The sequence below is a fragment of the Mytilus trossulus genome, chromosome 5 (genome assembly GCF_036588685.1).
Source record: "Mytilus trossulus isolate FHL-02 chromosome 5, PNRI_Mtr1.1.1.hap1, whole genome shotgun sequence".
Taxonomy (NCBI): Eukaryota; Metazoa; Mollusca; class Bivalvia; order Mytilida; family Mytilidae; genus Mytilus; species Mytilus trossulus.
Window position 1 is genome coordinate 30118546 of NC_086377.1, and position 13424 is coordinate 30131969.

General features: G+C 34.9%; 1 protein-coding gene across 1 annotated transcript; it reads left to right on the plus strand.

Moving 5' to 3' along the window:
- Positions 1–2887: 2887 nt before the first annotated feature.
- LOC134719567 (mucin-5AC-like) lies at positions 2888–12816 on the plus strand. Its single transcript, XM_063582561.1, has 10 exons — positions 2888–3079; positions 3534–3650; positions 4717–5007; positions 5411–5530; positions 6885–7142; positions 8060–8272; positions 9660–9776; positions 11428–11553; positions 11821–11918; positions 12716–12816. The coding sequence occupies exons 1-10, from the start codon at positions 3031–3033 to the stop codon at positions 12734–12736; spliced, it is 1410 nt and encodes a 469-aa protein (XP_063438631.1). The 5' UTR covers positions 2888–3030; the 3' UTR covers positions 12737–12816.
- Positions 12817–13424: the final 608 nt, after the last annotated feature.

Sequence of the window (13424 nt, forward strand, 5' to 3'; positions counted from 1 at the left end):
AGATCTTTATGTCATTGTGCTGCGTAGTTCTTTAGATCATTGAGTTGTGTAGCTCTTGAGATAGTTTTGTTCCTTTAAATCAATATGGTGTGCAGCATTTTAGATCATTGTATTCAGTAGCTGCTGAGATTAAGATGTTGCGTAGCTCTGAAGATCATTGTGTTGTGCAGCCCTTTAGATCATTGTGTTTTACAGCTCGTTAGATCATTGTGTTGTGCAGCTCTTTAGATCATTGTGTTTTACAGCTCTTTAGATCATTGTGTTGTGCAGCTCTTTCGATCATTGTGTTGTGCAGCTCTTTAGATCATTGTGTTGTGCAGCTCTTTAGATCATTGTGTTGTGCAGCTCTTTAGATCATTGTGTTGTGCAACTCTTTAGATCATTGTGTTGTGCAGCTCGTTCGTTCATTGTGTTGTGCAGCTCTTTAAATCATTGTGTTGTGCAGCTCTTTAGATCATTGTGTTGTGCAGCTCTTTAGATCATTGTGTTGTGCAGCTCTTTAGATCATTGTGTTGTGCAGCTCTTTAGATCATTGTGTTTTACAGCTCTTTAGATCATTGTGTTGTGCAGCTCTTTCGATCATTGTGTTGTGCAGCTCTTTAGATCATTGTGTTGTGCAGCTCTTTAGATCATTGTGTTGTGCAGCTCTTTAGATCATTGTGTTGTGCAGCTCTTTAGATCATTGTGTTGTGCAGCTCTGAAGATCATTGTGTTGTGCAGCTCTTTAGATCATTGTGTTTTACAGCTCTTTAGATCATTGTGTTGTGCAGCTCTTTCGATCATTGTGTTGTGCAGCTCTTTAGATCATTGTGTTGTGCAGCTCTTTCGATCATTGTGTTGTGCAGCTCTTTAGATCATTGTGTTTTACAGCTCTTAAGATCATTGAGTTGTTTAGCTCTTTAGATCATTGTGTTGTGCAGCTCTTTCGATCATTGTGTTGTGCAGCTCTTTCGATCATTGTGTTGTGCAGCTCTTTAGATCATTGTGTTGTGCAGCTCTTTAGATCATTGTGTTGTGCAGCTCTTTCGATCATTGTGTTGTGCAGCTCTTTCGATCATTGTGTTGTGCAGCTCTTTCGATCATTGTGTTGTGCAGCTCTTTAGATCATTGTGTTGTGCAGCTCTTTCGATCATTGTGTTGTGCAGCTCTTTCGATCATTGTGTTGTGCAGCTCTTTCGATCATTGTGTTGTGCAGCTCTTTCGATCATTGTGTTGTGCAGCTCTTTCGATCATTGTGTTGTGCAGCTCTTTAGATCATTGTGTTGTGCAGCTCTTTAGATCATTGTGTTGTGCAGCTCTTTAGATCATTGTGTTGTCCAGCTCTTTCGATCATTGTGTTATGCAGCTCTTTATATCACTGTGTTGTGCAGCTCTTTAGATCATTGTGTTGTGCAGCTCTTTAGATCATCGTGGCTGTCCAGCCCAGTAGCCAGTACTTCGGTACTGGCAAGAAAATACGGATTTTTTGTGTTATTAAAATTTGCTGTTTCAAAATATTAGAAATTGGAATGTATCTCCCTCATGCAAAGCTCTGATTCCTTTCAGGGAGTTGGCTATACTTTTTGGACCTTTTTGATTATAGCTCTTCATCTTTTATTGTTACTCTTATGGAAAAACTGGGTTGTTATATTTGTGACTGTTTTGAGTTAAGGAGATCATGTATGAACACTGACACTAAGTCAAGTAAATAATTTGAGAATAAATACATATACATGTCTAATGTAATTTTATTATTCTTTTATTCCAAATATATATGTGGTTTTAGCTTGATTCCGACCAATGCTCATATTTCAAATATATATGTATATGCCTCTACTATTGTTGTTGTTACCAATTATGTAAATCAATTGTATCTGATTTTATGCCCTTTATGGGCCCTGTAATTTGGGTATTCTATTCTATTCTATTCTATTCTATTCTATTCTATTCTATTCTATTCTATTCTATTCTATTCTATATAAGCTTTGGATTTCAAATATTTTTGCCACGAGCATCACTGAAGAGACATGTATTGTCGAAATGCCCATCTGGTGCAAGAAAAATGGTACCGTTAATTTAATTAGCTCTTAATGATCTTAATGATCGGTTAAAAGCTCATTAGAGCTTATGTTTGTCTATGTTTTATATACCATGCCGACTCTAGATAAAGCTTATTTATTTATTATTATTTATAACAATACGGTGTGTTCTGATTATACAAGAAGATATTCACCTTATTTGGATCTCTCTTTACGAGAAAGGATTTTTTTTACCTGAATATGCGTTGATTAAGCAACAAATAAACATCAACTACCAGCAAAATTCTTATCTTTTTGTTTATTCGTTATTAAACTTTAAGTAAAATGTCCAACTAATTAGGCATAGTGTCGTAATCACTAGTTGCGGAACCGTAGCTCATAGGTCCTTATGTTATTTTTTGACTATTTGGGCCTATGAGGTACGGTTCCGCAGCTACATAATCACAGACATCGGATGCACACTAAAATTGACAGAAACACACATTAGAAGTGATCAAAGCCTTTCCAGTTGCATAGGAGTAAGCAGAAAAGAGTCTTTTTGTAGAGTGAACTTCTTTAAAAAATGACAAGCAAAACAAACAGTCTAAATATTAGCCAATTTCCTAATCAAAACGTTGACGGCAAAAATATTAGAATGGTTCTCACACCTTGTTTCTCTCCACGGACTCCCATTTCCCAGTTTGATTATTCTAGACCTAAAGCTTTTAACTGATTTTAGAAAAATAAGATAATTTAACAACGGCTGATAATTGCAGTTTCATGAATTTATAATGCGATATGTATGATAGCTGCTATCGACCTGACCGGACATCGTACGTAGATATCTACTATAATACTATCACAGCTTACAGAACATGACATCTTTGTGATAAAACAACAGGTGATTTGAAATATTTGTCTTATACAGTGATTAAATATGTTGCAATTTTATTCACGTAAAAAAGTAAACAGCATTTAACCTTTATTTCATCTAGGGTCACACTGTCATCATCATTTTAGGCTTTGTGATAAAATGGAGTATTTTCTTATATCGGTTTTACCATTTGTGACGGGAATAGTTGGTAAGTATTTTGTTTGTTTTGAAAAAATAAGATTTGTTGCGCAATCATTTGTTTCACAATCTCAAAAAGGTATGCAATATTGATAAAAGTACATGACTTGTTTTAGAAAAAAAATATAAAAATGTGCAAGAATTTTACTATTTTGTTTCATTTCTATAATTCGCTACTAGACACCGGAAAACATCGTGCCGTAATACGCAAAATTGATTACAATGAAGCCTGGCTGAACCGAACCTCTTCGGGACTTAATATTTTGTTCAGTTTTGGTCGATGTTCGTTTTATCAGGTTCACAACGCATTCAATTTAATATGATGGTGCTTAAGAATATGGTTGGGTGTTTTTTTTACAGGTTTTCGGTTTATGTAGGATTCGGTTTAGCCAGGTTTCACTGTATCTATTATCAAATATCAAGACACTCATATGTTTTACAATTTCATTAATCTGATATTTCAGGTTATTATCACGAGAGTTCCTTTTCCACGAGAGATATCTCCAAGTGTAAGACTATTTACATGTGTCCAACGTTTTGCTATAAACTAGTAAGGGGTTGTTTCACATGTAAATGTGATGGTAAGGAATTTTATGTCTCTTTGATTTACATTACATTACATTACAAAAAGTGTTGGTTTTACGTTACGTTACATTTATAAAATAGCGAACTTTCGCGTTTTCAGACAGATTCCTGCAATATTTTAGCTGATTTCATTAAGATTTTGTAGAAACAAACGGTTATTTGAATACCAATGCGGTACTAAATTATGATAATATTTCGTCCGCTTTTCGGCACACACTGAAACGCGTTTGTTTTAATTACAGTGCACTTAAAACCGGAGTGATCTTATGTATGCTCCGGAAGGGTAGGCAGACCCGTCGGGTTGTTCTTTAAAGTAAAACCCGTTGATAAATTTAATTCGGGAGGCCAAATCCGAGAGAAAAAAAAACCACATATACATGTATAAGTATAAAGATATAATGAGATTTGGTAGGGGTGCCAATTAGACAACTCTCCACCAAAGTCACTATTTGTAAAAGTAAATCGTTGTAGGCCAAAGTACGGTCTTCAACACGGAGCCTTGGTATATATCGAACAGCAAGATATAAAAGGCTCCAAAACAAGACTAGCGTAAAGCCATTCAAATGGGAGAACCAACGGTCTAATATATATAAAAAACAAGAAATGAGAAACACTTATTAACAACTGACAACAACTAAGGTACAAATGTAAATATAAAAAAAAAAGATGTGGTATGATTGCCAATGAGACAAATGTCCACAAGAGACCAAAATGACACTAACATTAACAACTATAGGTTACTTCAACAATGAGAAAAGTCCATACCACATAGTCGGCTATAAAAGGCCCCGAGAAGACAATGTAACACAATTCAAACGAGAAAACTAACGGCCTTATTTAGATAAAAAAATGAACGGAAAAAAATATGTAACACATAAACAAACGACAACCACTGAATTACAGGCTCCTGACTTGGGACAGGCACATACATACATAATGTGGCCAGGGGCTCAACATGTAAGCGGGATCCCAACCCCCCTAACATGGGACAGTGGTATAACAGTTCAACATAAGAACGAACTATAGCATGTAAAAATGAAAAATTACAATATGTTTGAATAGAATCGACAACGGAGTACATGGTAGGAGCTATGGCTAAGATGAAGGATGATTACAAACCCTTAAAGCAGACTGGAGGTGAATACTCACTTAAACAGATGACCAATGGCGGGACAGCATCAGGCACGTGGTCTAACAATAATATGATTACTGGAATGGGAAGCTTATCGGGGTTTTATTCTTTTGGTGGCAGAGGTGAAATGAAATCGCCCTCTTCAATGCTTCAAAACAGTGGTATGAACAATGCGAAGACGATGTCAAGTTTTAACGGCATCAGCCAACCTCAGCACTCTTGTAAGTAGCCAAGAAAAAGTCGACATGTACATATACCAGCATCTTGACCACACTCCTCCCCCAAAAAAGTTTTAGATTAAATTTCAAGGAAGATAACAATGGGGTCAAGTAAATTACAACCCTACCACTAGGACAAGAAACGAAAAGAGGCATTTTAATTTATTTAGATAATTAGCTTTGAATACACGTTGTGAATGAGTTTATATAAAATTTATAATTGTCTTGCTGAAACCTCGCTTGCTTTTCAAACGCAAACAATTCCAGCAAATAATTGGGCCATACATCCTACATCAGCATACTCTATGACATTCTTAACTTTCCATATGGGTTATATCTTGGAACACGGGCAGGGAATTAACACTGCGTGTTGAGCACATTTTTATTATGTTTTTCTTTTTTAAAGCCTTTTTCCAGCCATCACAGCAAATGTTGCCCGGTCAGTGCCCACTGATGGACTATTCGTGCCCGTCGGCGTGTTGGTTCACAGACACATCGTCTGGATGCATTACGTGTGCATGCAAAGGTAAAATTTTAGTCAGAATTATCACAAATGATTAATTAATTGTTTAAGGTGGTATGGATGTCTTCCTCCATCTTGGATGGTAAAAAACAGAAGACCAAAGGTACAGATTTTCTATCAAGCTAGCAAAATTTTAGACAGGAATGCAGATAATTAATGTGAATTTTCATTTAAAAGAACCAATATATAAGAATATAACTTATAAATATTAATAGTTTTGCAAATGTTGATTATTTTTGTGTGTTTAAAAAAAATTAATTGGCATTTTAAAGGGAGGTAACTCTAAAACAGTGCATTTTCTGAAGGATTCTACATGGAATTTTCCTATTTTGTATTTTAGCCGGAAAAACGTACGGTGACCCTATCTTTTCTTAAGATATTCTCAAAGCATTGTATGAAAGCTATCTTTTCCTTAATTATTTAACAATTCTATCATTTTGTTTAGTTTCTAATCACAAAATAGTGTTTTTTCCTGTATGGTCCATACACAATGTGTCATTTTGTCATGTCCTGTAGCTTGAGAAAATGCGCGGTGACCTATCATTTTTATTATATTTTTGAACATATATCAATATATACTACGTTATGGCAAAGTATGAACAAAATCATTTTTATTTTAGACTCCCATACCACCTTAAAACATACATACCCAGTGTATTACGTTTGCGTGCATTACCATTGCATTTAAGCGCAAAAATCATAATGTTTACGTGCAGCTTTTGATTACATTTGCGCGCAAAACTCCGGTAAACTCAGGTAAAATACAGGTAAAATACAGGTAATAATACTAACATTTGCGCGCATTTTGTTTGCCTGGTAAACTGAGGTAAACTCATGTAGAACACAGGTAATAATACTAAGTTATTTATTAATTTGTTTAATTATTTACAAGTATACACATAATAATCCCCCATCTGTTAGTATAATTCCCTGCCAACCTACGAGGAGGTGCAATTTGAATTATGAGCAGGATGCACATGACTACAGGAAAAGTCTAATATTTGATGTTTCTATTCGTTTAATATCCAATATTGCGTGCATATTAACTTTAAAAAAAAATGTGAAATAGACAAGAATAAAAGGCTGTTATTTTGAACAACTATTAGAAAAGTCCGTTATACGTAATAGGAATAGACATTTATCCTTGCAACTAGCTACAAACGGATCATTCAGTGTTGTTGCATGTGCAACGTTTAGAGAGCGTGACACTGACCCACCCTATACATGGCTTCGGATTAAACATCCCTTTACTAGATATGATTGAATTCATGCTATACAAATAAGTACACAAGCGTGATAATTATTTAAAAAATCGTTGTTAAAAAATTCTGATAAAAAGCATACTCTTCATTCTAAGTTGGACCACTGAAGGTAACAGAAAAACAAAAGAGTTTACCAACGACAAATGAACTAACAACGTTACCAACCACAAATGAACCAACAACGTTACCAACGACAAATTTAAATGGCAACCAACAAACACCCAATAAATGGATACTACCTACTGCTTCTCAACAGACATCGATAGAGACAACAGAACACCATACAACGTTACCTGTGAACAACAAAGCTACAGAACAAAATGGAATACTATCAAAAGGTCAAAATCGGAGAGGTATGTTTCAAAATACATCATTTCATGTTCAAGTCCTTTGCTGTTCGTTGCGAGCTAAGGCAAAGTACTAGTGTTGAAGGCAGTACTTTGACCTCTTAATAAATACAGTGGTTTACTTTTACATATATTGTGACTTGGATGGTGAGTTGTCTCATTGGCACTCATACACATCTTCTGACATCTATTGATACTTAAACGATATTCTGAATTCATAAACTTAGATACTGACAACACAATGTGTCCTCGGAATCGTCATTTTAAAATATCAAAATATTAACATATAATGTAGTCATATGCTGAACAGTGTTTTAAGTTTGTATTTGGTTTTATCTTCATTTTATCAGTATTGATCTCGATGAGCTTATTTTGATAACTTGGTGTACTTAGAAAACATGACACTGTTCTATGATATTCGTTGGTGTAACATTGAGAAAGGAAATGGGGAATGTGTCAAAGCGACAACAACCCGACAATAGAGCAGACAACAGTCGAAGGCCACTCAATGCGACAACAACTCGACCATAGAGCAGACAACAGTCGAAGGCCACTCAAAGCGACAACAACCATACCATAGAGCAGACAACAGACAAAGGCCACTCAAAGCGACAACAACCCGACCATAGAGCAGACAACAGCTGAAAGATGAATGAAATGAAAAACAGCAGAGGTGGTTTGAGTCTCTGCAAGCTGTTGATATAGAAAATTGTTTCATAATAAAAAAACAAAACCGATATTTTATCACACGTATCACTGACTAGTTTACGCATCTCATGATCACATTTGTAGTTTCACTTAAAATATGGGTGACACAGTTACACTGACAGTGAAATGTATGTCGACGAATCTTCGTCTTAAAAGTGGAACGAGCTACATTTAGATCTTTAACTTCTCTATATTAATCATTTAATCTTGACTAGTGTGTCTACCAATCGAAGATAGCTGTCCCCTACATTGTCTGAACTTTGACCGCCACACATTTTGTGCTTTGTGTGAATGTCCACAGACAACAACAACACCAACAACAGCAGTAGCAACAACATCGGCAACAACAACAAAAACAACACCATTGACAACAATATCGACAACAACTCATCCATCAACAACTGATTCGTCACAAAATAAGGCTCCCAGTAAGTAACTAGTTTATGATTTTTTTTTAGAGTGAAAAGTTATTAATTTATGAAACAACCGTTTAAAACACATTTATATAAGCTTTAGATTTCAAATATTTTGGCCACGAGCATCACTGAAGAGACATGTTTTGTCGAAATGCGCATCTGGTGCAAGAAAATTAGTACCGTTAATTTTATTACTACCACTGGGTCGATGCCTCTGCTGGTGGACTATTAGTCCCCGAGGGTATCACCAGCCCAGTAGCCAGTACTTCGGTACCGGCATGAAAATACGGATTTATTTGTGTTATTAAAATTTTCTGTTACAAAATATTAGAAATTATTATAAATTTAGGAATGTATCTCCCTCTTGCAAAGCTCTGACTTCTTTCACGGATTTGGCTATACTTTTTGGACCTTTTGGATTATAGCTCTTCATCTTTTATATAAGCTTTGGATTTCAAATATTTTGGCCACGAGCATCACTGAAGAGACATGTATTGTCGAAATGCGCATCTGGTGCAAGAAAATTGGTACAGTTAATTTTATTACTACCACTGGTTCGATGCCTCTGCTGGTGGACTATAAGTCCCCGAGGGTTTCACCAGCCCAGTAGCCAGTACTTCGGTACTGGCATGAAAATACGGATTTTTTGTGTAATTAAAATTTGCTGTTACAAAATATTAGAAATTATTATAAATAAAAGGAATGTATCTCCCTCATGCAAAGCTTTGATTCCTTTCACGGATTTTGTTATACTTTTTGGACCTTTTGGATTGGATTATAATAGCTCTTCATCTTTTATATAAGCTTTGGATTTCAAATATTTTGGCCACGAGCATCACTGAAGAGACATGTATTGTCGAAATGCGCATCTGGTGCAAGAAAATTAGTACCGTTAATTTTATTAACACAAAGCCTTCATTGCTGGAATTTGATATCTTCTGGGTTTTTAACTAATGATTATTGTTTCGACAAGTTGTTCAATATGCATTGTATGCAATCATCTAAATTTTGATATTATTGACAATTTGTCAATTTGATCAATATTTTAATCGTTTTCAAAGCAACGCATCCGTCTCATTTTTTCACTAACCTGTTACCGCCAAGAAGATAATGGATTATTTTTCAGCAAACTTACATGTATAAGCATTCAGATAATACTTCAAAATACTGATCTTCATCCATGCATGTTCAAAAATTATTAATTTAAGAGGAAAAAATACGTACTGTAGTTCATTCAGTTCGTCACTGACAAAGATCTTTGCTTGTGCCGATTATTGCAGAAAAAGAAGAAAAAAAACATAACACCGCAATATTCTCAGAAAAGGGGAATGCATATGAAAGAACACTACAAATAGCTAATGTTATAACCATCAAAATGTTTTTTTATCTTATTTTTCAGCATGTCAACCACTGCACAAGTCTTGTCCCACCGAGTGTAGAACATACGATACACAAACGTACTGTCCAGTCTGTAGATGTCAGATGACAACACCACCACCGGTACCAACAACTGACAGTAGGTACATATAATTCCTGGTATATGCATGACGGGTGATGTATGCAAAGCAACAGACGCTTACCATGTCGACGATCCTTTCGGACTTCATGTGATGCCCTCGTTATTTGTTTGTTTGATCTAAACATCGGTGACATATGGTCCGAGACAAATATAGTCCCAAGTGTTGGCAGTGGGTTACTTGCCATTAATTTTTATACCCCTTCCAAATTTATTTCTCCATGTTTAATGCCTCAAATTGCAAGAAGGGGGTGAAATTACACTAAACAAAATTGAGTCAAGAATTTTATAGGAATGTAGTGATTTGGTCCAGCTGAAAAAGGTTTAAAATTAGCACTTCGGAAGCTGTCAAAAGATTTCAAGACGCCCTAAACATAAAATTGTCCATATTTTGAGTTAGAGGCGATGAAGTTTTCTATAATTTTGATATAATTTGTCCCAAAAGTAGTACAACACACTGTAAAAGTTTCTTTGAGAAAGCGCAGGTGGGATCTTGTTTTTTTCATTTATGTTCTAAAAGAAATGCACTACGAAATTATTGTGGTCTCGGACCATATTATTGCTATTATCTGTATATGCTTTTTTCTGTCGTCATTTACTATATCATTAATAAGTAAGTAAGATAAGAGGTCCTTGGATATGCAGCCATGACCATGTCACGTATATTTAAGTGCGATACAGAGATATGTGTTTCATAAATGAAGCAGCAACCATGCAAAAGACAGAAATAACCAAAACTTAAACACAGCTACCACACTTGTTCCTATTTAGCTGACATTTCCTGATGGACGTGATCTTCTGAACAGAAAATTTAGAGCATAATATTAAGTTTGGTATATGATAATTATTGTTGGTCATCTCAGCGTGGGTGATTTTCTTGCTGGTGCAGCGATAGTGAGAAAAGCAATCGAGTTGAGATGACCAATGTTATGATAATCTGTTTATCGCTACTTTACCTAGCCCTATGACGACGTTGTCAATTTCATTAGCAACGCCACGTGCCACATTAGTTTCTAGCGATTATTTTCATATCACTCGACTAACTGAGAAAGGAAATTGTGTAGCTGTCGGCAAGATCAAAAGAAAATTTCGTAAAATAGCGATAATTATAAACTAAATATCTGAAACATTTTCTGTGTAGTTCAATAATTATAGATTATCGTTGATCATCTCAACTGAGCCGGGACGGTGAAAGCGAGAAAGGCAATCGAGTTGAGATGACCAATGATAATCTGTTTATCGCTATTTTACCTATGACGACGTTGTCAATTTCATGTCAATTTCGTTAGCAACACCACGTGCCTGCTTAGTTTCTAGTGATAATTTTCCATCTCAAGCGAGCAGCATGATATGAAACATTATCACATAAAAAGATCAAAGATAAAATGCACGAAATAGCGATATTTTTTTTATATCACTCTATTGTCATGCTGAGAAAGGATATCATCAGTCGGTAAGATAAAAGGAAAGTTTTGTAAAATAGCGATACCATAGTCTATACTACAAAACAGAAGTAGTTTAGTTTAACCCTATTTATTCATAGTGGATTGGAAAACAAGTTTTACAACTTATATTAATCCCTTTCCACAAAACAGATGTAGTCTTAGATATAAGATTTTTAATACTACAACAGGTACTGTTAAATTTTCAGGATGTGTTTCTCTGCCAGTGGATTGTAGAACCCAATGTGTGAAGCTAGGAGTAAATGGTTGTCCTGTTTGTCAGTGTCCTAACGTCACTATAGACTCAAACACTTCCGATGTTAATAACACAACAGGTATGAGTGTATCACAGACTTGACTCATGTATTGTTAAATTTTTAGATTGGCTGATAAAAAATCAGTCATCGAAAAATTGAGTATTTTCTATGTTTAACTCCGCCACTTTCAACACTATTTGTTGTTTTGTGACGGCCAGTTTTTATCGGATGTGAACGTTAACAACGGTTTAAAAACTTTGGTGGAATTAAATTAAAAAAAACTTTTAGATCAGAAGCCATTGTAGAAAAATGACCATAGTAATGTGATAATGTTTTTTATTACAGATTTGAAATGTCCACCTATAAACCGTAATTGTCAGAAGGAATGCATTACTTATGATCCCAATTCTTTCTGTCCACTTTGCCAATGCAACACAAAAGAGGTAAAGTTAATATAGTCAAACAAGTAATCATATTTGCTTGTATGATTTTGTGTGCACTGTCCTTAATATTATTCAGTGGCTGCTTATGACAAAATAATGTGTTTTTATGCCCCACCTACGATAGTGGAAGAGCATTATGTTTTCTGGTCTGTGGGTCTGTTCGTTTGTCCGTCTGTCCTGATTCGGGTTTAAGTTTTTGGTCAAGGTAGTTTTTGATGAAGTTGAAGTCCAATTATTTTGAAACTTAGTACAAATATTTACTATTAGATGATCTCTCTAATTTAAATGCCAAATTAGAGTATTTACTCATATTTCTCGGTCCACTGAACATAGAAAATGATAGCGCGAGTGGGCCATCCCTGTACTATAATATAAACATGGACAATCGTTTTTTGTATTTGTTTTGAAGAATTTAGTGCTGATATTAAACCTGTATTTTAATTATAACCCCCTTTTTAAAATGGCTGGATCCACCCCTGAAGCGCGATAAAGTATACAAACAAATCATGGAATGGATCATTTTGTATAAAGACCTTTTTGTTATGTTTGTCTGTGACATATAGGAAGAAATGGTATTAGAGCCAATAAGACAACTCTTCATCCCAGTAACAATTCTAGAATTGACGCATACTACTATATCTCCATTTGTTAACATTTTATTAATGATAAAAGAAACTCCAGGGAAAATTCTTATGTAGAAAATGGTGGATTGAACCTGGTTTTTAGCTACCTAAACCTCTCTTATCTCTCACTCAATACACTTTCTAGTACTTCCTTTTTTCTCTATATACTTGCAGGAGGACAAGACGCAGATCTGAGTTTTTTGAATTAGTACAATATACCTCGAGATTTAGATATCTCTTTTTATGTCAAATTGTACGGACGCTGTAGAGAGAAGACAGAAAAACAATAATATCATCAAATCTTCGTAAACAGTTAAATATATTAATAATAAAAGATTTAGAGTTGAATTTATTTCTCATTAAAATAAATATTGGTTAATAATTATTATGTGTTTACACATGTATGTGCAACATGTACAATCAATTTTGAAACTTAGTACAAATATTTACTATTAGATGATCTCTCTAATTTAAATGCCAAATTAGAGTATTTACTCATATTTCTCGGTCCACTGAACATAGAAAATGATAGCGCGAGTGGGCCATCCCTGTACTATAATATAAACATGGACAATCGTTTTTTGTATTTGTTTTGAAGAATTTAGTGCTGATATTAAACCTGTATTTTAATTATAACCCCCTTTTTAAAATGGCTGGATCCACCCCTGAAGCGCGATAAAGTATACAAACAAATCATGGAATGGATCATTTTGTATAAAGACCTTTTTGTTATGTTTGTCTGTGACATATAGGAAGAAATGGTATTAGAGCCAATAAGACAACTCTTCATCCCAGTAACAATTCTAGAATTGACGCATACTACTATATCTCCATTTGTTAACATTTTATTAATGATAAAAGAAACTCCAGGGAAAATTCTTAT